At 41.9% G+C, this 18,708-nt stretch overlaps 1 protein-coding gene across 6 annotated transcripts in view; it reads right to left on the bottom strand.

Moving 5' to 3' along the window:
* Window positions 1-17,815, bottom strand: part of MCM10 (minichromosome maintenance 10 replication initiation factor) — a 39,349-nt gene extending 21,534 nt beyond the window's left edge. For 4 of the 6 annotated variants that reach the window (XM_060097732.1, XM_060097734.1, XM_060097736.1 and 1 more), the window contains exons 1-9: window positions 17,714-17,805; window positions 15,790-15,876; window positions 9,787-10,128; window positions 8,653-8,757; window positions 8,371-8,511; window positions 6,551-6,722; window positions 4,373-4,538; window positions 2,489-2,656; window positions 1,129-1,245 (exon numbers count right to left, since the gene is read on the bottom strand). In XM_060097732.1, coding sequence (XP_059953715.1) covers window positions 1,129-1,245; window positions 2,489-2,656; window positions 4,373-4,538; window positions 6,551-6,722; window positions 8,371-8,511; window positions 8,653-8,757; window positions 9,787-10,128; window positions 15,790-15,796 — 1,218 coding nt within the window. In that variant the 5' untranslated portion in view covers window positions 15,797-15,876; window positions 17,714-17,805. Of the gene's footprint in view, window positions 1-1,128; window positions 1,246-2,488; window positions 2,657-4,372; window positions 4,539-6,550; window positions 6,723-8,370; window positions 8,512-8,652; window positions 8,758-9,786; window positions 10,129-15,789; window positions 15,877-17,713 lie in introns of all 6 variants that reach the window. The other 2 variants (XM_060097733.1, XM_060097737.1) reach the window with 2 other exon arrangements.
* Between the last annotated feature and the right edge of the window lie 893 nt (window positions 17,816-18,708).

Here is an 18,708-nt window from a genome sequence, read left to right as displayed (position 1 = left end):
GCTCTAAGAAGTACCACTTAGATGGATAGTATCCACTGGGATGGCTGTAATCAAAGACAGACAATAACAAGTGTTGGCCGGGATGTGGAGAAACTAGAACACTTACATACTGCTGGGGAGAATGTAAAAGTCACTTTGGAAACCAGTTTGGTGGTTCCTCAAAAGCCTAAACATAGAGTTACCATAAGACCCAGCAATTCCATCCTAGGCATATATATACCCGAGGGAACTGAAAATGGACATCCACACAAAAACCTGTGCATGAATGTTTACAGCAGCATTGCCCATAGCACTCAAATGCAAAACAACCCAAATGTCCATCAACCAATGAATGGATAAAAAGAGTGTGGTCATCAATGAAATATTATTCAACCATAAAAAGGAATGAAGTGCTAATAAATGGCTTTGTAGCATGGATATAGCACAGATGAATCTTAAAAGCATTATGCTAAGTGAAAGAAGCCAGACACAAAAGGCACATATTATACAATTCCATTGTATGAATTGTCCAGGATAGGCAAATCTATAGCGACAGAAAGTAGATTAGTGGTTGCCAGGACTTGGCGAGAGAGAAGAATGGGGAATGACTGCTAATGGATATGGGTTTTTTGGAAGGCTACTGAAAATGTTCTGAAATTACACAGTGGTGATGGTTGCACAACTCTCTGAATATATTAAAAGTTACTAAATTGTGCACTTCAGAATTGTGAATTGTCTGGCATGTGAATTCTATCTCAATAAAGCTTTTATTTATTTTTTTAAAAGAAAGCTCTAAGAAAAGGTATAATAGAGTTAAGTATTGACTAAAATAAGGTTTCAGTGTATTTCATCATTAGCGTTTAATCTCCAGCACTAGAAAGAACTGAGAGCAAATTAAAATTCTATCTTTCTTATACCTCCTAGTCAGCTAGCAATAAAAGATCACTTTCCTAAGAGGTTAAATCTTTCCCCTACCCTCAGCTTTGTAAACTGGCCATTATTAACCACACATTCAATTTTCTCACTTTGATGCTTCCTGTTATGTAGGAAACTCAGTTCCAAACAGGTCATTACAGGTAAAGTACCTATAATTTATTCCTATTAGTTTCTGTCTTTAGCAAAAACCATCCCAACAAAGCTGAAACCTACCAAATTCACAGTCTGTGTACACGGTTCTCCGTTCTTCTTCTTTGCTTTACAGGTTCCCAGGTCAAGAGCTTCCCCCATAATTAAGATCTTTTGAGGATGGTCAATAGATAAGCACACCTGTAGAAAAAAGGGGGAGTTGGAGTTAAAAGCAGACAAAGGTATGGCCTTTCAACAGCAAGAATGGATATAACAACAGTTGGCACAAGTTAAGAAGGCTTTTTATCCTTTTTATCAGTGCACTGGAATTTGAAGCCAGTGCTCCATAAGGCAGCTGTAGAAATGGGAGGTCTAGAAGACACATTTAGTTCTCCACCCACTATCTATTTTCTCCTGTGTCTTTGCTATCAGAATCCAAACGCTCAGCCTTAAATGATGGATCCAGTTCCCAGTTTTCCCAGCATTCTTTGTAGCTAGTGATGGTCATGTGACTCCACTCAGCAGGAGTCAGCAGGGAAGGTAGCTGGGAAAGCTTCTGCTTTCCTTTAAAAGAAGAGCAAGGAGCCTGGCTCACTTCCTGCCTTGAATGGAAATATGATGGCTAGAGCTTCATGGCCATCTTGTGACTAAGAAGAAAAGGCTGAGAGACTCATGGACACCAGCCCTGGCATCACCAGACTGCCTATGTCTGGATTTTTTATTATGTAAGAAAAACAAACCCCGGGGTTTACTATGAAGAAGAAACTGTAGCGAAGTTTTTCTGTTATTTGTAGCCAAACACCTTCTTAACCAATAAATGAAGACTTGCTGCCCCTCTCTGTGAAAGCAAGGAATGAAATAACTTAGGCTCTCACTCCTGTGATACAATAACCTGTCTACAACAGAAGCAGTAGCTTCTCGCTGGCTTGAGTGGAGAAACTGTTGCTATTCATACTGTATCTAAGTTTGCAATTTACTAGAGAATCAGTAGGTAGTACCCAAACTCTAATGATGCTCGAGAAGATGAAAATTCACTTTAAAAATGAAAATTCACAAGCTGCAGCTATGATTGTACTAACAAATGGAACACAGTTCCCTCAACTATAAACCCCTGGCTTCTCGATGCCATCATGGAAATTCATGGGAGATCTAAGGGAACCTGAGCCCAAGAGTTGAAAAAATTACAGGAACCTTGGAACGAACTTGAAAAGATATAATGAGAGAAGCTGTTATGAAATACTCTAGAGTAGTCTGAAATTCAGAATATTGGTGGGTGAGGGGTAGATGAATAAACAAAAAACCTGTTTAATGGAGACAAAAGAATATAAAAGCTTGACTTATTACCTGGAGGTAGACCAATATAAATGTTTTTGATAGAACTCAGCTAATTTATAAAGACCAAAAAAAAAAAAAAAAACCCAAAAACATGGAAACAGAGTCTTACCTCCTCTGAACCATCCTTGGGCTTCATGGGGTTCGCGTTGAGCAGCCCTACGACGGTACCCTGCTCAGTCTTCCAGAGTTCTTTGTGAACCTCTCCAAACAGGAACAGTGACACGTACCGCGTCAGGTCACGAAGATCATTCAGTCGCCAGATGCTAAATGTTTTCCCCTGGAGCAAACATTTATTCTTATTTTTAATAAATTTTGAACAATGGGTTACAATGTCTCCATTTACTGTTCGAGTGTTCTGTGGAAAAATATCTAAGTATAACCCACCCTGAATATGTAATCATCAGAATGTCTGTGAATTATAAATTAATCCTTTCTCTAGGTTTTGGTATGACTCTTCTCATTTTAGAAATGAAGGTGAAGAAAGGCAAGCCAATAGCAAACTTGTTACTAGCAGATACAAACTATGATATATAAAATATTTAAACAACAAGAACTACTACTGTATAGCACAGGGAACTATATCCAATATCCTGTAATAAACCATAATGGAAAAGAATATGAAAAAGAATATATATATGTATAACTGGATCACTTTGCTGTACACCAAAAACTAATACAACATTGTAAATCAACTATACTTCAATAAAAAAAAGAACTTACTGATTTAAATTTAGTAAATATTATTTATCACTGATTATGTTATTAATATTAATGAGGTTTCAGCTTAATGTTTCTAAATCTTTCCTTAGCTTGGAAGAAAAAAGCATCATTTGAAGAAAACTAGTTGTATTTAACTGTAAAATTTTGGAAATACTATGACACATCAAGAAGTGCAACTCAAAATGCTGCCCACTTATAATATGAACATCTTCCATGTTTACAGATTTTTTTTTTTTAAACAAAATAATTCACACAACATCGAATCAAGCTATTTCAGAGGCAGCCCAGAGTGGGTATGGTTACAGGTTACGGTGATCTATCGCCTAGACTCAAGTATTCTAATTATTCTCCCAAGGATTTGTACAGAGGAGTTCAGATAAAATTCACCCCTATTATTTCCATGTCATTATAGCCAGTAGTGATGCAATTAGGAACTTAACCAAATGAAAACCAGACTTGTTCACATTTAGCGAGATAGAACAGGGCTAGAGCAGGATTCAGAATCTGAAACTCAAGCCCTCATGTCAGAGCTCATAAAAAAATCTAAGGTTGGCCAAGATCTAAATTGGAGAATGAATTAGTTTTGAGCAAGATTATGTGCAGTATTTTAGAGAGAGCCTTTGAATCAAAAGCCAGTTCCTTCATTTTACACGTAAGGAAATGGAGGTCCTCAAAGAAAGATTCAGGGCCACCCTAAGGCCACAACTCCTGCTAAATGGAGAACAAGGCTTAGCATCCAGATTTTCTGACTTGTCAGGCCATAAAATAATTTTCCTGTTATGCCTCAGTCAACTGTTATTTTAAAACTTGCTAGATCTTTTGTAATATCAATCAAATTAAATATACTATATTGTACTTGCACAAGTCAGCAATTTCAGGACTTTTGCAATTGATGTCTTACACCTAGTAAAGCTTTCCAAAGGATTTGTGAACTCAGCCTCTTTGAGGACCTGCTTCCCTTGCACAAAAGGGATTGCAGTGTCATAGGGGCATCTACACGCATCAACAAACAATGACAAGTGAAATAAGAAAGAATGACATGGACAGTAAAAAGCCCAAGAAGCCTGTACAACCAGATGTTCTTTAAGTAGGGCCCTCCTTACACATCTCCCCCTCGGGTACCAACCCAACGATGGTGTGGCAACTTGGGAACTTACTAGCAATGACTTCAAAATGAAATACTGATTGATAGGCTCTGGGTAACAAATCAAGAACATGAGTTCCCACTGTCAATCTGTGATGAAACAGCTGAGAAATCAATAAAATGGCTTACGCTGTTAGAACTCTGTGGAGTGATTTTCTTCAATATAACCCCAAATGTCACCCAGTCTATTTCTTCCAACTTCTCCCTTGCCATCTTTTCCTTGAGCTGAGATAGTCTGATCAGTCTTCGGCCAGTCATTTTCTTGTTCATTTCTGTGGAGGATACTCGAGGCTTCCTGGGTCAAGAAACCAGCGACTGGTAGATTATTATTCTAAGAGATTATCTGGCACTGTAGCAAATTGGTTAGCAGAGATGTAATTGGCAGAAATCTCTAAAGCACCTGTTTTCAGGGAGGTAGTTATGTAGTAATGGACAAGGCACATATTTTTACAGCAGATAAAAATGAGATAATTTGGGGATTTCCCTGGCGGTCCAGTGGTTAAGACTCTGTGCTTCCACTGCAGGGGGTACAGGTTTGATCTCTGGTCAGGGAACTAAGATCCCACATGGCACACAGTGCAGCAAAAAAAAAAAAAAAAAAAAAGAGAGAGAGAGAGATAATTTGAAAAGCTAGGTTTGCTTTTCCTTGGATCTAGAACTGGGACCTCTGTAGAAAATAAAGATCACAAATTCTTTAAGTTCTTATGAATTCTAATATAAAGTTATAATATCCTTTTAAAAATAATCTCTTGACTTTAATACAAAATCATGAATTGCTTAAGTAAATAAGATATTTCAATTCCATCAATTCTGTAAGAATTTCAGAAGTTCTACTATTTCTAATTAGTTTTCTTTAAGCCAACCTTTTCACATAATAAATAAAAGCTTTGAACCTAGCTTCAATTAATATATTCTTTCTCCTAATGAGTGGCTAAAAACTCATGAATTTGCAAATTGTTTTTCTCTAGTAGAATATTAACATCGGTTCCATGTTTGATCATTACATATTCAAGGACAAGAGAAAACAGGAAAAAACATGCTTTCTGACTCTTTCAGAAGTCTTCTGGAATAGAAAGTCCAAGAGCTACCTCTGAACAATGAAGAATATTCAGGACGGAAACACTGACGTAGGTGAAGAAATCCTTTCTTTGCCTGATTTCTGTAAGTTAATAGGTTACTATCAGGCAGTGATCCTTCGGAGTATTTTTAGGTTCTGTGGTTCAGGTAGAACAATTATAGAGACTCAAACAATTCTGCAATCCACTCAATTTGTAGGCCCCTCAGAAGCTTTGGCTGAGCGTTTCAACTTCATCTACTTCCATTCAGTTCAAACGTTCAGCAAGCTCACATCAGCAACATCTTTCGTTATCTGTAGGGAGTTTCAACTGGGAAAGGCAGTATCATCTCAGGAGGGCCACGTTTACCTTGAAAAAGAACGCTGAGTCCCCTCAATGAGCCTCTACTGTATTCTGTCCCTCCGACTGTCTCAAATGTAATTAAGATACTGACTTTTCGCCCAATTTTGGAGAGTACGGAGTCTTTACAATCAACTTCTACTGCATGTTAGCAGTCACTTGTTCTCCCCCTGCTTAATAGTAAACTATTTAAGAGCTTAGCAGTTTTATTTGAGATTGACAAGGCTCAGGTCTTCTAGAGGGCTTGCACCTGGCTACTCAGATAGACAGTGCTAAAGGCAATCGGGTTTCAGAGTAAGGGTTACTGCTCTGCCCTGGGCTTCAAGGGCAGTAATAATGGAGATGCAAGGCAGTAGTGATGCAGAGCACAGAAGATTTAAAAGTCCAGGCTTTTCCCTGAACTGATCCTGGGATTTATTCCTATTTTAACTGAATATCTTAATTTCTCCATGGAACACATACACAGAATATAAATTGGCCTTAAAACCTATTAGGAAGAAAAAGAGTACAGCTAGTTCTCTTAACATCAACTATAAGAAGATACTACTATCCTGGTTAAACTGTATATACCTTTAGGTGTTTAAAAATAGTCTCTATCACTGTTTCCATCAGTTTCTGATTAAATACAGTACTTATTATTTACTGATCTTTTTTATGAACATATATCTTTTATTCTTTACACAAGCAAGAGAAAGTTTTCCTTATTCATATGTAAATATACTGAGTCAAACCCAGTGCTGATGGCCTAGTATGGTCAAGTTCAAGAGCTATAGGTCTTATGCAGATCTGCAGTACAAACACACGATTTCTGGAAGGCCAGGTCCCTAGGAAGGAGGAAGAGGCATCTAGAGGGGCCTATGAGCAGACTGAGAGGCCCGTTACAGTTACTGACCTGAGCCTCAGGCCAGAGAAGGCTTCCACGGAGACAGTCTGAGTTGTTTCCCCAGAGCTCCTGGGGGTTCCTGCACTCTGAGCCCTCGTCATCCCACCAGGCTTGTTCCCAGGAGTTGCTCGGAGTGGTTGGGAGGGTGCACTTGTCATCCTGAAAGATGAGCTTTGAGGCTCTAATGAACATAAAAATTAAAAAGAAAACCACATGGATAACTAAACATTAAATGGAATTATTTCTTTTTTTAATCAACATATGCACTAACCAAATCTTGAGAGAACAGAGGAAGCCCACAGGATCATTTCTGTACTACCCCCAGATCTCTGCAGTGTGGTCCAAAGAGCTTGCTGTGTATGAAAATGTTTTATAGCACCACTGTCCAGTGTGGCGGCCACCAGCCACAGGTGGACATTCATCACTTGAAACTGACTGGTGTATCTAAGGAAATGAATGCCTAATTTAAGCTACCTAGCCACATGTAGCCAGTGGCTGAAAACACTGTTCCTCCGGGCAAAGCCATTTACTGAGTATTCACCATATACAGAGCACCGTGGAAGATTCCATAAGGGAGTTAGAGACCTCCTATAGAAATCAGTAATGAGTGGAGATGTGTGCACAGGTCAAATGCTACCTGAAAAACATCCGAAGTTAGCTCCCCTTTGTTTTCTTATCTCGTTTCATTTCATTTCAATCCATTCCATTTTACTTGGGGGGGGGTAATTAGGGGGCCCAGGGTATTCTGACATGGTTACTTTTCATATTTTAGAAGCATTTGATAATGCTCCTGAGGGTCAGAAAGCTTGGGTACTCTCCTTAATAAAATCTCTCTCTCTCTTAAGTAAGATTGTTTACCTGCAAAGCGACTTTGGATCACTTCTCGCAAGCCAGGGGCCAGGAAAACCCTAGAACTTTAGAATCTCCAGAAACCATGCCTTTGCCCCATCCCTTCAAAACCCAACTTTGGACATTGCTTAATAAAACACCTTAGTAATATACCAAAGGTCCTAAGGGGATAAACACTATTAAGTGGATACATGGAATATATAATTTGTTGTCAAATAAATACGAACACGAGGAGCCTACAGCTATTCAGTCCTATTGAGCCGTACGTATCATATACTGTAATGAAAAGGGCCTCTTTGAACATGTGTGATCAATAAAGTGTTGCTTACTCTAAACTATGTTATCTCCAGACCATTTTGTTTTAGACCTTCCAAAGAATAATCACTTTGGGCAAAAAGGCAGTACAACAAAACCAATACATAGAGCTTATAAATCCTCTTCATTTTATTTTGTGTGTATATATGTACGTGCTGAAATAGGATGCCGAGTACCATTCTATACTCCTGGCAAAGAAGCCTTTTCTAAAGAATGGACCTTCTGGTTTAAAACAACCTGGCTTCAAATAAAACTTGATCATTTTATAAGGGGATCAGTCCCACAGCCTGAAGATTAAATCTCTAGATTGCTAGCATAAGAACTCAACCCAGTGGTTATACCTGACTATAATTCAAGTCAACTACAGGACTATAAGAGCTAAAAAAATATTGAATCCACTAAGCATTTAGTTAAATACCTATTCTCTACCTAAGGATTTTCTAAGCACTTTGAGATGTAGAGAAAGATTAGGAAGTATAGCATATGGTTTCCATTCCCAGGAAACTTACTTTTCTCAATGGGCAGGGAAGTTACACCAAAACACACGCGCGCGCGCGCACACACACACACACACACACACACACTCACACACACACGACATTGCCAAAATATATTGCAAACAGAACCCAAGCAGTGAGAAACCAGGGAGGCCTCAAGTACTACACCTGCAGGTGAAACCTTTGGCGTCCGAGCCACCCGCTTGGGTTTTGGTAGAGTAGGGACGTCAAGCTCTGCAGAAAAGCACGACGACTCCTGAATTCTCTGAACTTTCTTCTCCTTAAGAGGGGGACGTGGAGACTTATCTACTTGATTAAAAGTAAAAGAAATTAGTAAAGAAAATTTAGAAAGGGGCTCGAAAACCATTTTACCAGGAGTTGGATGCAGAAGTAATGTTATAATTTCTTCGTAACAGAAATGCATACTATCCTTAGAATTAGTCTGATTACCTGGGGTTTTATGCAGACGGGCTGGACTTGCAGGCTGTTTAATTGTAGCTAGTTTCAGCTGTTCTTGTAAGGACTTCATTTGCTCTTGCAACTTCCTTAATTCATCTAGGGAAGAAAAATATATTGATTTAAGAACCAGACCAGAGGAAACATTATACATGATGAAAGTGCTGAAATGATTTTTGACGTCCACCATCACCTCCACAACCTTGAGACCCACAGTAGAATCACATACTGAAAACTCACAATTAACTTCTGCACTTCGAAGGGGTCCCCTCAGAGAAAGAAACATAATTATTTCCAGTAATCAAATCTCTAATACCAAAGCTGGTTATGAATTTGTACTACTGACAGATAATCACAGATACATGTCCATGGGTGACAGGTTCTTAAGAGTCAAGAAATGATTATATTTATTTCGTAAATCAAGTGCCATAATTAATACAATAAATGCTGGCTCCTGTATTAGAATAGCCCATTGATTAGAGGAGAATTTTACTGTAATTTAAAAATATATAAGAAAGATGCCAGGGGCTTCCCTGGTGGCGCAGTGGTTGAGAGTCCACCTGCTGATGCAGGGAACACGGGTTCGTGCCCTGGTCCGGGAAGATCCCACATGCTGCGGAGTGGCTGGGGCCGTGAGCCATGGCTGCTGAGCCTGCGCGTCCGGAGCCTGTGCCCCGCAACGGGAGAGGCCACAACAGTGAGAGGTCCGCGTACCGCAAAAAAAAAAAAAAAAAAAAAAAAAAAAGATGCCAGGAATAAGAAAATGGCAGTCCTCAATGTGAGTGTTCAGAAATGGTCTTCTGCTGAAGTAGAATGTGTAGCTGCTTTGTAGTCTTGTCCCTGGCTCCCTTTGCTAAATCCTGAAGTATTATTTTTCTGTGATAAGCATGAGAAATGTTAGAGCCATTCTGTGAAGGATCAGTCACACCTGGCTGACCCTGATATAAGGGGGCCTCTGTACTCTCAGATGCTGGCTTTAAATGGTCGCTCCGCTAACTCGTACAATGTTCTTGGCAAAGTCATTTATCTCTACCCCTGACTCGGCAGCTATTTTGAGGAAAGCCGTCAGATGGGCGGTCTTCATCAGGGCTACTGTAAAGGAATTAGAGAAAGTAAGTGGTAGGGCACCTTGCAATTCCTGATTAGTTTTCCCTTGACTGGGGGCAGGAGCAGGGAGGACCCTGTTGTTCGCTGATTGTGATGTAGGAGCTTCTTCCTCATCTGTTAAGTCATCCATGTCTCCAAAGAGAGCATCCAAATTCTCCTTTTGGTCTTCAGCCTTTTCCACTTCTCCCTCATCATCCTCCTCTGTGTAAGATTCACCATCACCATCAGCATCAAAGAGCTCATCGAATACATCAGGTTCACCATCTTCCTGGGTCAAGGGCTGACTCTCTTCTGAATTACAGTCCAAGGCAGACTCATTCTCCTCCAGCAGTGCGGTCAGCAGAGACAAATCATCCTCCTCCCCTATGGGAAAAAGAAGAAACAGGAAAGAAAGAAAGCCTACCTGTGAAAAACAGCCATTGACAAGCAGAGTTAAAACATTCAACATTCATAAGGCAGTTAAAATGACTCGGCAGATTCACCATTTTGCCTGGTATAATTATTGTTCTTGTTTCTACCTCTCCTCTCCCCAGGTGCTTCTTGGAGGGCACTGGGATAAGAAAGCAGGAGCCAGTATCTGCTTATTGACCACCGTGGGCCAGCCACTGGGCTAGATCTGTTTACCTGTGCTACTTCAGCTAATCAGACACTTCCTGCATACGAAATTCAACCCACAAGGGAATAACTGAAAAACACGCTAAGTATACATTTAGGTTCTAGATGGATATATTCCCTCACTTTTTAATCGTTTGAGCAATTTTTAAAAACTATAGAAAGTTACAAAGCATTATATTAAATGTATTCATATCCCGTCACCCAGAATTAGCCATCATTAACATTCTATCATGTTTGCTTTTAGCTTTTACATGAAATGGGTGGGGGAAAAAAAGTTTCAGAGGTTTATCATGTCAAATCTTGTCCCAACTCCTTACCACTGGCTGGCTCCAGGCCCCATTGCAATCACTGTCATAACTTTGCTATATCACTCGAGGCCAGAATTCTTCATACTTTTAACATAAGTATATAAGTATTCATTAACATAGTATTCCATTGCTTTAAAAATATTTATATAGATTATTTCACACTGTACGTGTTACTCCTATCCTGGTTTCATTCAACGTTGCATGTAAGATTGATCCAAATCAAAATATAGTTGTAGTTTATTTCTTTCCACTGCTGTATAGTATTCCACGGTAAGACTGTATCACGTTTTACTCACCCATTTTCCAATAAAGGCCATTTTCCAATAAACGGGCTAGTTCTAATTTTCTCCCACTGCAAACTACGCTGCAAGCACGTATCTACCTTCCTGCACATTTGTGAGAGTTTCTCCCTACCACCTCACCAACGTCTGGTACATCATCTAAGATGTTCTGCTAACCTGATGAATGATTTTAAAAGGTAGCTTGCTGCTTTGATGGGCATTTCCAGGATTACTGGTGAGGTAGAGAACTGCTTGTGTTTACTGGCCAGTTGGATTTCTTCTTTCTTGATTTATCCGTTTATTTGGTTTGCTCATTTTCCCCCCTATTTGGGCATGATTCCTTTATAATATCAGAGGCATTTAAAGCGAAAACATTAAGAATATGTGATGCACACCCTCGCTGGAAAGACAGGGGCTGAAACCTAGAGAGGTTAAGGGTCTGTTCCGGATCACATGGTGAAACAGGTCAGCACAGGAACCTGGGCTGGGATGGAGATCTCTAGATCAGTAAACCAATATCTTTTCCACTGCTCTATGCTCCCTTACCAGAAGGAAATGAGCCAATAGCCAAACTCAAGGCCTAGAATCTGATGAAAGAATCTAAAGCTTAAAGTCAGAGGTTGCATAACATTAGTCTGAATTGCTTAGTCAACAAAGACTCCAAGACTGCAGGGCGCGGCAAGAGAGAAGAGCCCATCAGACTCCCTAGGTGCCCGTTGAGATCACCACACCCCCAAACGGAGCCAAGAGGCCCTCCTCTCTCTCCTGTTCCAAGCTGCTGTAAAGAGCACACCCGGAAGAGGCCTGGGCCCGCACTACGGGGAGCCACAGGTGAAAAGGTTGCCTAGTGGCTCCACACTCTGGGCCCTGAACCCATCTTTTCATGAGAGAACCAGGGCCGATCCTGTGATGCCTTCCATCCCAGTTTACCTCGGTCACCACCCCAAATCATCTGTCTTCTCCATGTTATACTGACCCCATCTTCCACCCTCCTCGCTCCCAAACTCCTGGGATCTGCTCTCTGGACCCAACAGAATCTACTACCAGCCCGTCTCCTATATCTTCAGCGGCTCTTACAACAAAAATCTGGCTGCCCTGTGACCCTCCTGAGTGGAAGTTCTTTAATCATCCACACTGCAAATGCTGGAACAGTGTCCAGCATGCACTAAGCATGCAATAGATATCTGGCGATCAACTCCAGGGCTCTGACGTCTTCTTTGCTTATCCCTTTTCACTCTGGAACCTCTTAACTTTCTTTTTTTGCGGTACGCGGGCCTCTCACTGCTGTGGTCTCTCCCGTTGCGGAGCACAGGCTCCGGACGCGCAGGCTCAGCGGCCATGGCTCACGGGCCCAGCCGCTCCACGGCATGTGGGATCCTCCCAGACCGGGGCATGAACCCACGCCCCCTGCATCGGCAGGCGGACTCTCAACCACTGCGCCACCAGGGAAGCCCCCTCTTAACTTTCTTCAGGCCACAGTTCATGACAGAAGATTGTTTTCATCAAGGTCCCCTCCTGGTGGCTGTCACCGACTGGTTCCCCTTTGGATGCCTCCCTCTTCCCCTCCATCTCTACTGCTGTCGCCATTCTCAGTCACTACAACCTGCACAAGGCTGATCCAAGCCAATACCTTCGTCTCTCGGTTTCCTGACCTCACCTTCAATGGTCCTGTCCTCCCCTCATCTTAGCCACTTACTCCCAAGGTCATTCCGTGTCATCAGAGCAGAGGTACAACCTACCTCTGAGATCCTGATTTCAAGCATCCCACTCTGATCCCCACATCCTATCCTTCCGCCAACTCACTCTAGTGCTTCCATTCGTCAGCTCCTCCACTTTATTAAGATGTCCAAATCAAAACTACAATGGGGTATCACCTCACACCGGTCAGAATGGCCATCATCAAAAAATCTACAAACAATAAATGCTGGAGAGGGTGTGGAGAAAAGGGAACCCTCTTGCACTGTTGGTGGGAATGTAAATTGATACAGTCACTATGGAGAACAGTACAGAGCTTCCTTAAAAAACTAAAAATAGAACTACCATACGACCCAGCAATCCCACTCCTGGCCATACACCCAGAGAAAACCATAATTCAAAAAGATATATGCACCCCAATGATCACTGCGGCACTATTTACAATAGCCAGGACATGGAAACAACCTAAATGTCCATTAACAGAGGAATGGATAAAGAAGATGTGGTACATATATATTCAATACAATGGAATATTACTCAGCAATAAAGAAGAACAAAATAATGCCATTTGCAGCAACATGGATGGACCTAGAGACTGTCATACTGAGTGAAGTAAATCAGACACAGAAAGACAAATATCATATGATATCGCTTATATGTGGAATCTAAAAAACAAGGGTACAAATGAACTTATTTACAAAACAGAAGTAGAGTCACGGATGGAGAAAACAAACTTATGGTTGCCAGGGATAATGGGGGTGGGTGGAGGGATAAATTGGGAGACTGGGGCTGACATATACATGTTGCTATATATAAAATAGATAACTAATAAGAACTTGCTGTATAGTACAGGGAACTCTACTCAATATTCTGTAATGGCCTATATGGGAAAAGAATCTTAAGAAAAAAAAATAAAAAGAGTGGATATATGTACAAGTATAACAGATTCACTTTGCAGTACACCTGAAACTAAACAACATTATAAATCAACTATACTCCTATTAAAAAAAAAAAAAAGATGTCCGAATCCATCGACCCTCCTACAGTGTTTTTACCACCCTCATCCCCTATCTCCTCACTTTTGATCCATGTTCTATCATTATAATCACTGCCTTCTAAAGCTTCTTAACTCCCCTGCTTGTCTCTCTTGCCCTCACGGTTCTTAACCCTGATGAAATCCAACAGGCCACCACCTTCCTGCCTGCATTCCAGCTGGTGAACTTTCCTGGACAAAGACCCACCACCATGACTGGTTTAACTTTAAATATACACCCGCCAATAACAAACGGGCAGTCAATACTGCTTAAAAATCCTCACACTTCCCTGATACACTTGCTTTCCTATTCTCTAACTCCTTCACACGTCTCTCCTTAAACCTCTGATGCCCTCTCCTCCCACTTTAATCTTGGCTGATTGATCTTGTTTCGTATTTTATAGGAAAAAACATAGAAGCAATCAGACTTCATCACCTTTCACTACCAAACCTGAACCTGTATTCTCTGCTTTTCCTCCAGCGACGACAGATGAAGTGTCAAGTCCGATTTCTGGCCAATTCCTCCATTTAGACACTGGTTCCCACTACTTTCAGCTTCTCCAGGACTTCAGTTGACAATCACCAGCTCTCTCCCACATCACCGGTTCTTCCCTGTCTCCTGGCGCATTCCTCTCAGCATCCAAACTCATTCCGGCGTCTCCCATCTTACCAACTACCTGATATTTTCCTACTTGTTTTTTTTATTATCTTGCTCTCTCTACTATCATGTAAACATGGATGTTGTTCAACAGCACCTAGCACCAGGAAACTTTTTGATTTCGTCTATACTGGACCAAATTGTGAAGCCATGCCAACAAAATGAGACTTTTTTTAGATACAGTGATTTCTGAGAGAACATAGACCCATTCACCACTTCTTCTCATGACCACCTCATAGCAAAAAGTTACACTTTGTATTACATCAGTGGCTCTGTAGGTAATTTGGTGATTTTAAGAAATAGGAAACTATCATTATACCAATGGTACAATCAATCTCACATATTATCACAGTGTGATGAATTTCAACGTTTGGTTTTAATTTTTTTTAAAGGCAAAGTGTAACAAACTTGGGCTTTAAAATTACCAGCCAGAGTACACCTGAAACTAACACAACACGGTACATCAACTCCAATAAAAATTTTGAAAAATAATAAACAAAATTATAAAACCAGGAAAATAATGCATTTTATTTGTTAGGGTCTCTTCACAGCCAGCACATCATTTTTGTGCTGCTCTCAGGCTAAGCTCTGCTAATTAGAGCAACATCACTTTGCTAGGTAAATATTTTGCCCACATCTCTACAAGATGAACAAAATTTAAAAGCACTATAAGAATTTAAGTCAGAGCTAGACTAAAACCACTTCAATAGATTTCAATATCAAATGTGAACTCGGACGCGAGGCTGCCTGGGTTCAAATCCCTGCCTCTGACAGTTTCACTTGTGACAAGTCACCCAGACATCTGTCTTCCTGTCTATAAGATAGTTGCTGTGAGGGTAAAATCAGTTAATACAGTCATCTCTGGTATCGACAGGGCATGTGTTCCAGGATCCCGCATGGATACCAAAATCCATAGATGCTCAAGTCCCTTACATAAAATAGCATAGTATTTGCATATAAGCTATGCACATCCTCCCGTACACTTTAAATCACCTCTAGGTGACTTATAATACCTAATACAATGAAAATGCTATGTAAATACTTGCCAGCTCTCAGCAAATTCAAGTTTTGTTTTTTGGAACTTTCTGGATTTTTTTTCTCGAATATTTTCTATGTGCAGTTGGTTGAATCCACAGGTATGGAAGGCCAACTGTATACGTAAGACCTTTGAGCAGTGCTTGGCATATTGTAAGTACATGTCAACTACCGTTATTATGAGACAGTCAGTGCTGTAAGGAACAGAAATCTCACCTGATTAAAACAAATAACATTCACTGACTGAAGTGAGATTTCTTTTGAAACACTCAGACAGTGCTTGAGGGGAGGGCAGCTATTTTCACTATTTTATAAGTGGAGTAAGTAACAACAAGCCCATGAACACAAGAGTGATTTTCCATGAAACAAAGAGGAACTGGGAAAACGGCCAGGACTTACCATCCATGCTGCCAAGAGAACAGTGGAGATGGAGAACTGTGAGGGAGGATCAGGTGCCCAGGAGATGGCAGGAATGCAGGACCTTGGCTGCGTGAAATGAACACAAGAAAAGTCACCCTTGAATCTTCTCTCTCACAGCGCACGCGTATCCAGCAAACCCAGAAGTCTACAAATTGTAGGGGCTCAAGCTCAGAATTCATCCAGACTCTGGCTATTTCTCACCCCACCACCAACACCATCTGCCTCCTAGTATGGAAGCAGTCCCTTTTCTTGTCTCCAAGCTATGGTTACAGAAACTCGGTTGAGGTATAGAGTAGTTTGTTTGATATTAGGTTACACAGATGAGACAAATTGTGAACAGATATTATGAAGGCTGGTCTAAATAGTAGGGCTATTATCTGTTTTATTTCTTGTAACACATCTGAGGTCTACATTGTCCATAAGAGCCTATTGTGTGGTTCTACTTAGTTGCAGCTTTAGTCACATCAAGATTTCGATTCAGTACTAGTTAGCAAAGCTCAGAGGAATAGTTGGCATAGCTAATTAGGATAAAGTCATATAATTCTGTGCACTTTCCTTTTTTCATTTAAAATGGTTTTTAAAACTGCAAGAGGAAAATATAAATTTTCCTAGGCTACTGCTTAACTTACATGGGCTCTATAATATATATGACCTTGGTAAGTCCGATGTCAAGTATTAATTATGGTGCTTTCTTTTCACTTATTCAACAAACATTTCTATGGACCCATCATGTGTCCTGCACTGTGTTGTCTACTGGGGAATCTGCGGGACTGTAAGCTTCCTGAGGGCTAGGTAGGAGCAAACTGTTCTTGTTTATTTGTATAACCAACCCTGTTTTCCCCCGAACAAATCCACTCACCCTTCCTCACCCTCACACCTAGGGCTATCCGACAAGTGCTAGGGGTTCTATCTCCAGTATATTGCTCAAATCTTTTACTTCTCCCCAGTTTCACTGCCAGAAAGCCTGGTCCAAGCCACCATCAATCTTTTGCCTGGACTACCGTGTTAGCTTCCTGTATTGGTCTCCCTGTCTCTCTGTAATTTATCCTCTGTACAAAAGCTACAGTAATCTTTTCTTTCCTTAGTAGACTTTTAGGAACGTTAAGTCAGATGGCAGCATTCCCTTGATAAAATTTCTTTAATGTTTTTTCCATTGCCCTTAGAACAAAATTTACAAAAGTTCCTGCGAGGCAATGGCTACTCTCTCTCCCGCCTACTTCCACTTCCTCAGTTTCTTCGAAACCACTCGGCGCCCCCCGCCCTGCGGAGAATGCTCCAGCCAGACTAGCCTGCTTTCAACTTCTTGAACACACAAGTGCTTTGGGGCCTCAGGTTCTTTGGAAAGCTCTCCCCTAGTTCCTTCTCATCCCTCAGTCTCTGCTTAACTCTCCATTTTTCTAAGCCTTTCCAGACCACCCTATCTGACCAGGCCCCTGGAACCCCCTCACCTCCTCCTTTTCACGACTTTATTGCACATTCCACTATGGTATACCTGTCTGTTACCTGTTAGCCACTTTAAAGTGTAAACTTCACGAAGGCTGGAGTGATGGGTGACGCATTCAGTAACTATTAGCAAATCATCAATTTGAGCAAATGAACGAATGAATAAAACACAGTACAGACGGCACGCGTTTAGTAAGCGCCTTAAAAGGTTACCTTTAAAAAGAAGAAACTGGACCCTTAAACAGCCTGGACGGCCGAACACCTGGCACCTCTCGGTGCATTTCGGAACTGCCCGCAATCCCCCAGCCCCGGAACCTCCGCCGCTCAGCACTCAGCGCCCACCCCCGCGCTCGGCCCAGGTCGCCCCCGCGCTCGCCCACCTGAACGCCCCCGGACTCTGCGCCTCCCGCCCTCGGAGCTCGCTAAACTCTCCCACAGACGCGCGCGGGCAGTCCCTTACCCTGCTCCTCAACAGTCGCAGACCCGCACCTTACCCGGCTCCGCACCCCTTCCCTTTCTACAGTCGGACCCGCCAAAATTCCAACTCGACTCCGCCCGCCCCGCCTCTGATGTCAGACGCACGCCGTCTCGAGGCTGCACTGATTGGCTACTTCAGAGGTCTTGGCGGAAACGACCGCGGGGGGGGTGGGGAGAAGGTGACCCTTGCGTAGGGCAATATGATTGGCTCACGTGACCGGCGCCCTCTTTGTTGGGGGCAAGGGAACTTCCGGTCGGTGCAGCCCTGGCTTCCTCCGGTAAGTGTTCTAGCGTCCCCACAGGCGCCGGGAAGTAGAACTGTCCCTGTACGGTATTTTCATAGGTCAGAGCTTAGTTCCTGACACTTTCCAGCACTGACCGTGTCATCCAGTTCTGAGCCTCGTTTTCTCTTACGCTTGACGCAGAGAAGCCTGCACGTTGAGGCTCAAACCGCGGAACCCACTGCAGACCTTCACCCTGCCCTCATAGATTGCCTGTGGCTGGGTTGACTGTATAGAGGTCTGAACAGGCTGGTTGATAATTTCGCTCGGTTGGTTATTTTACAACCTCGTGTTCAGTTGAGATAATGGGACTGAAAAACAAACCAACAAAAATCTGGTCCACTTTTACCTCTCTCTGACCGTCGTCACCGTCTGTAAAATGAGAAGGAAAGACTAGATGAGATTCTTAGACCCAGTAGAAACCACTGTTTGCAGAGGAGTTCGTGGTCCGTAGACTTTAATTGCGTCAGAGTTGGGAATAACTGTTTTCTGCTTTTTCCCACCAAAATGTCAGCATCGGGAGACAAGGGACCGTGTCTTTTTTTTTTTCTTTTTTTTTTTTTTTGCGGTACGCGGGCCTCTCACTGCTGTGGTTTTTCCCATTGCGGAGCACAGGCTCCAGACGCGCAGGCTCAGCGGCCATGGCTCACGGGCCTAGCCGCTCCACGGCACGTGGGATCATCCCGGACCAGGGCAC

This window comes from Mesoplodon densirostris, chromosome 4, assembly GCF_025265405.1.
Source record: "Mesoplodon densirostris isolate mMesDen1 chromosome 4, mMesDen1 primary haplotype, whole genome shotgun sequence".
Lineage (NCBI taxonomy): Eukaryota > Metazoa > Chordata > Mammalia > Artiodactyla > Ziphiidae > Mesoplodon > Mesoplodon densirostris.
Note: the sequence above shows the minus strand (reverse complement) of the source record. Positions and strands in the feature narration are given on the sequence as shown.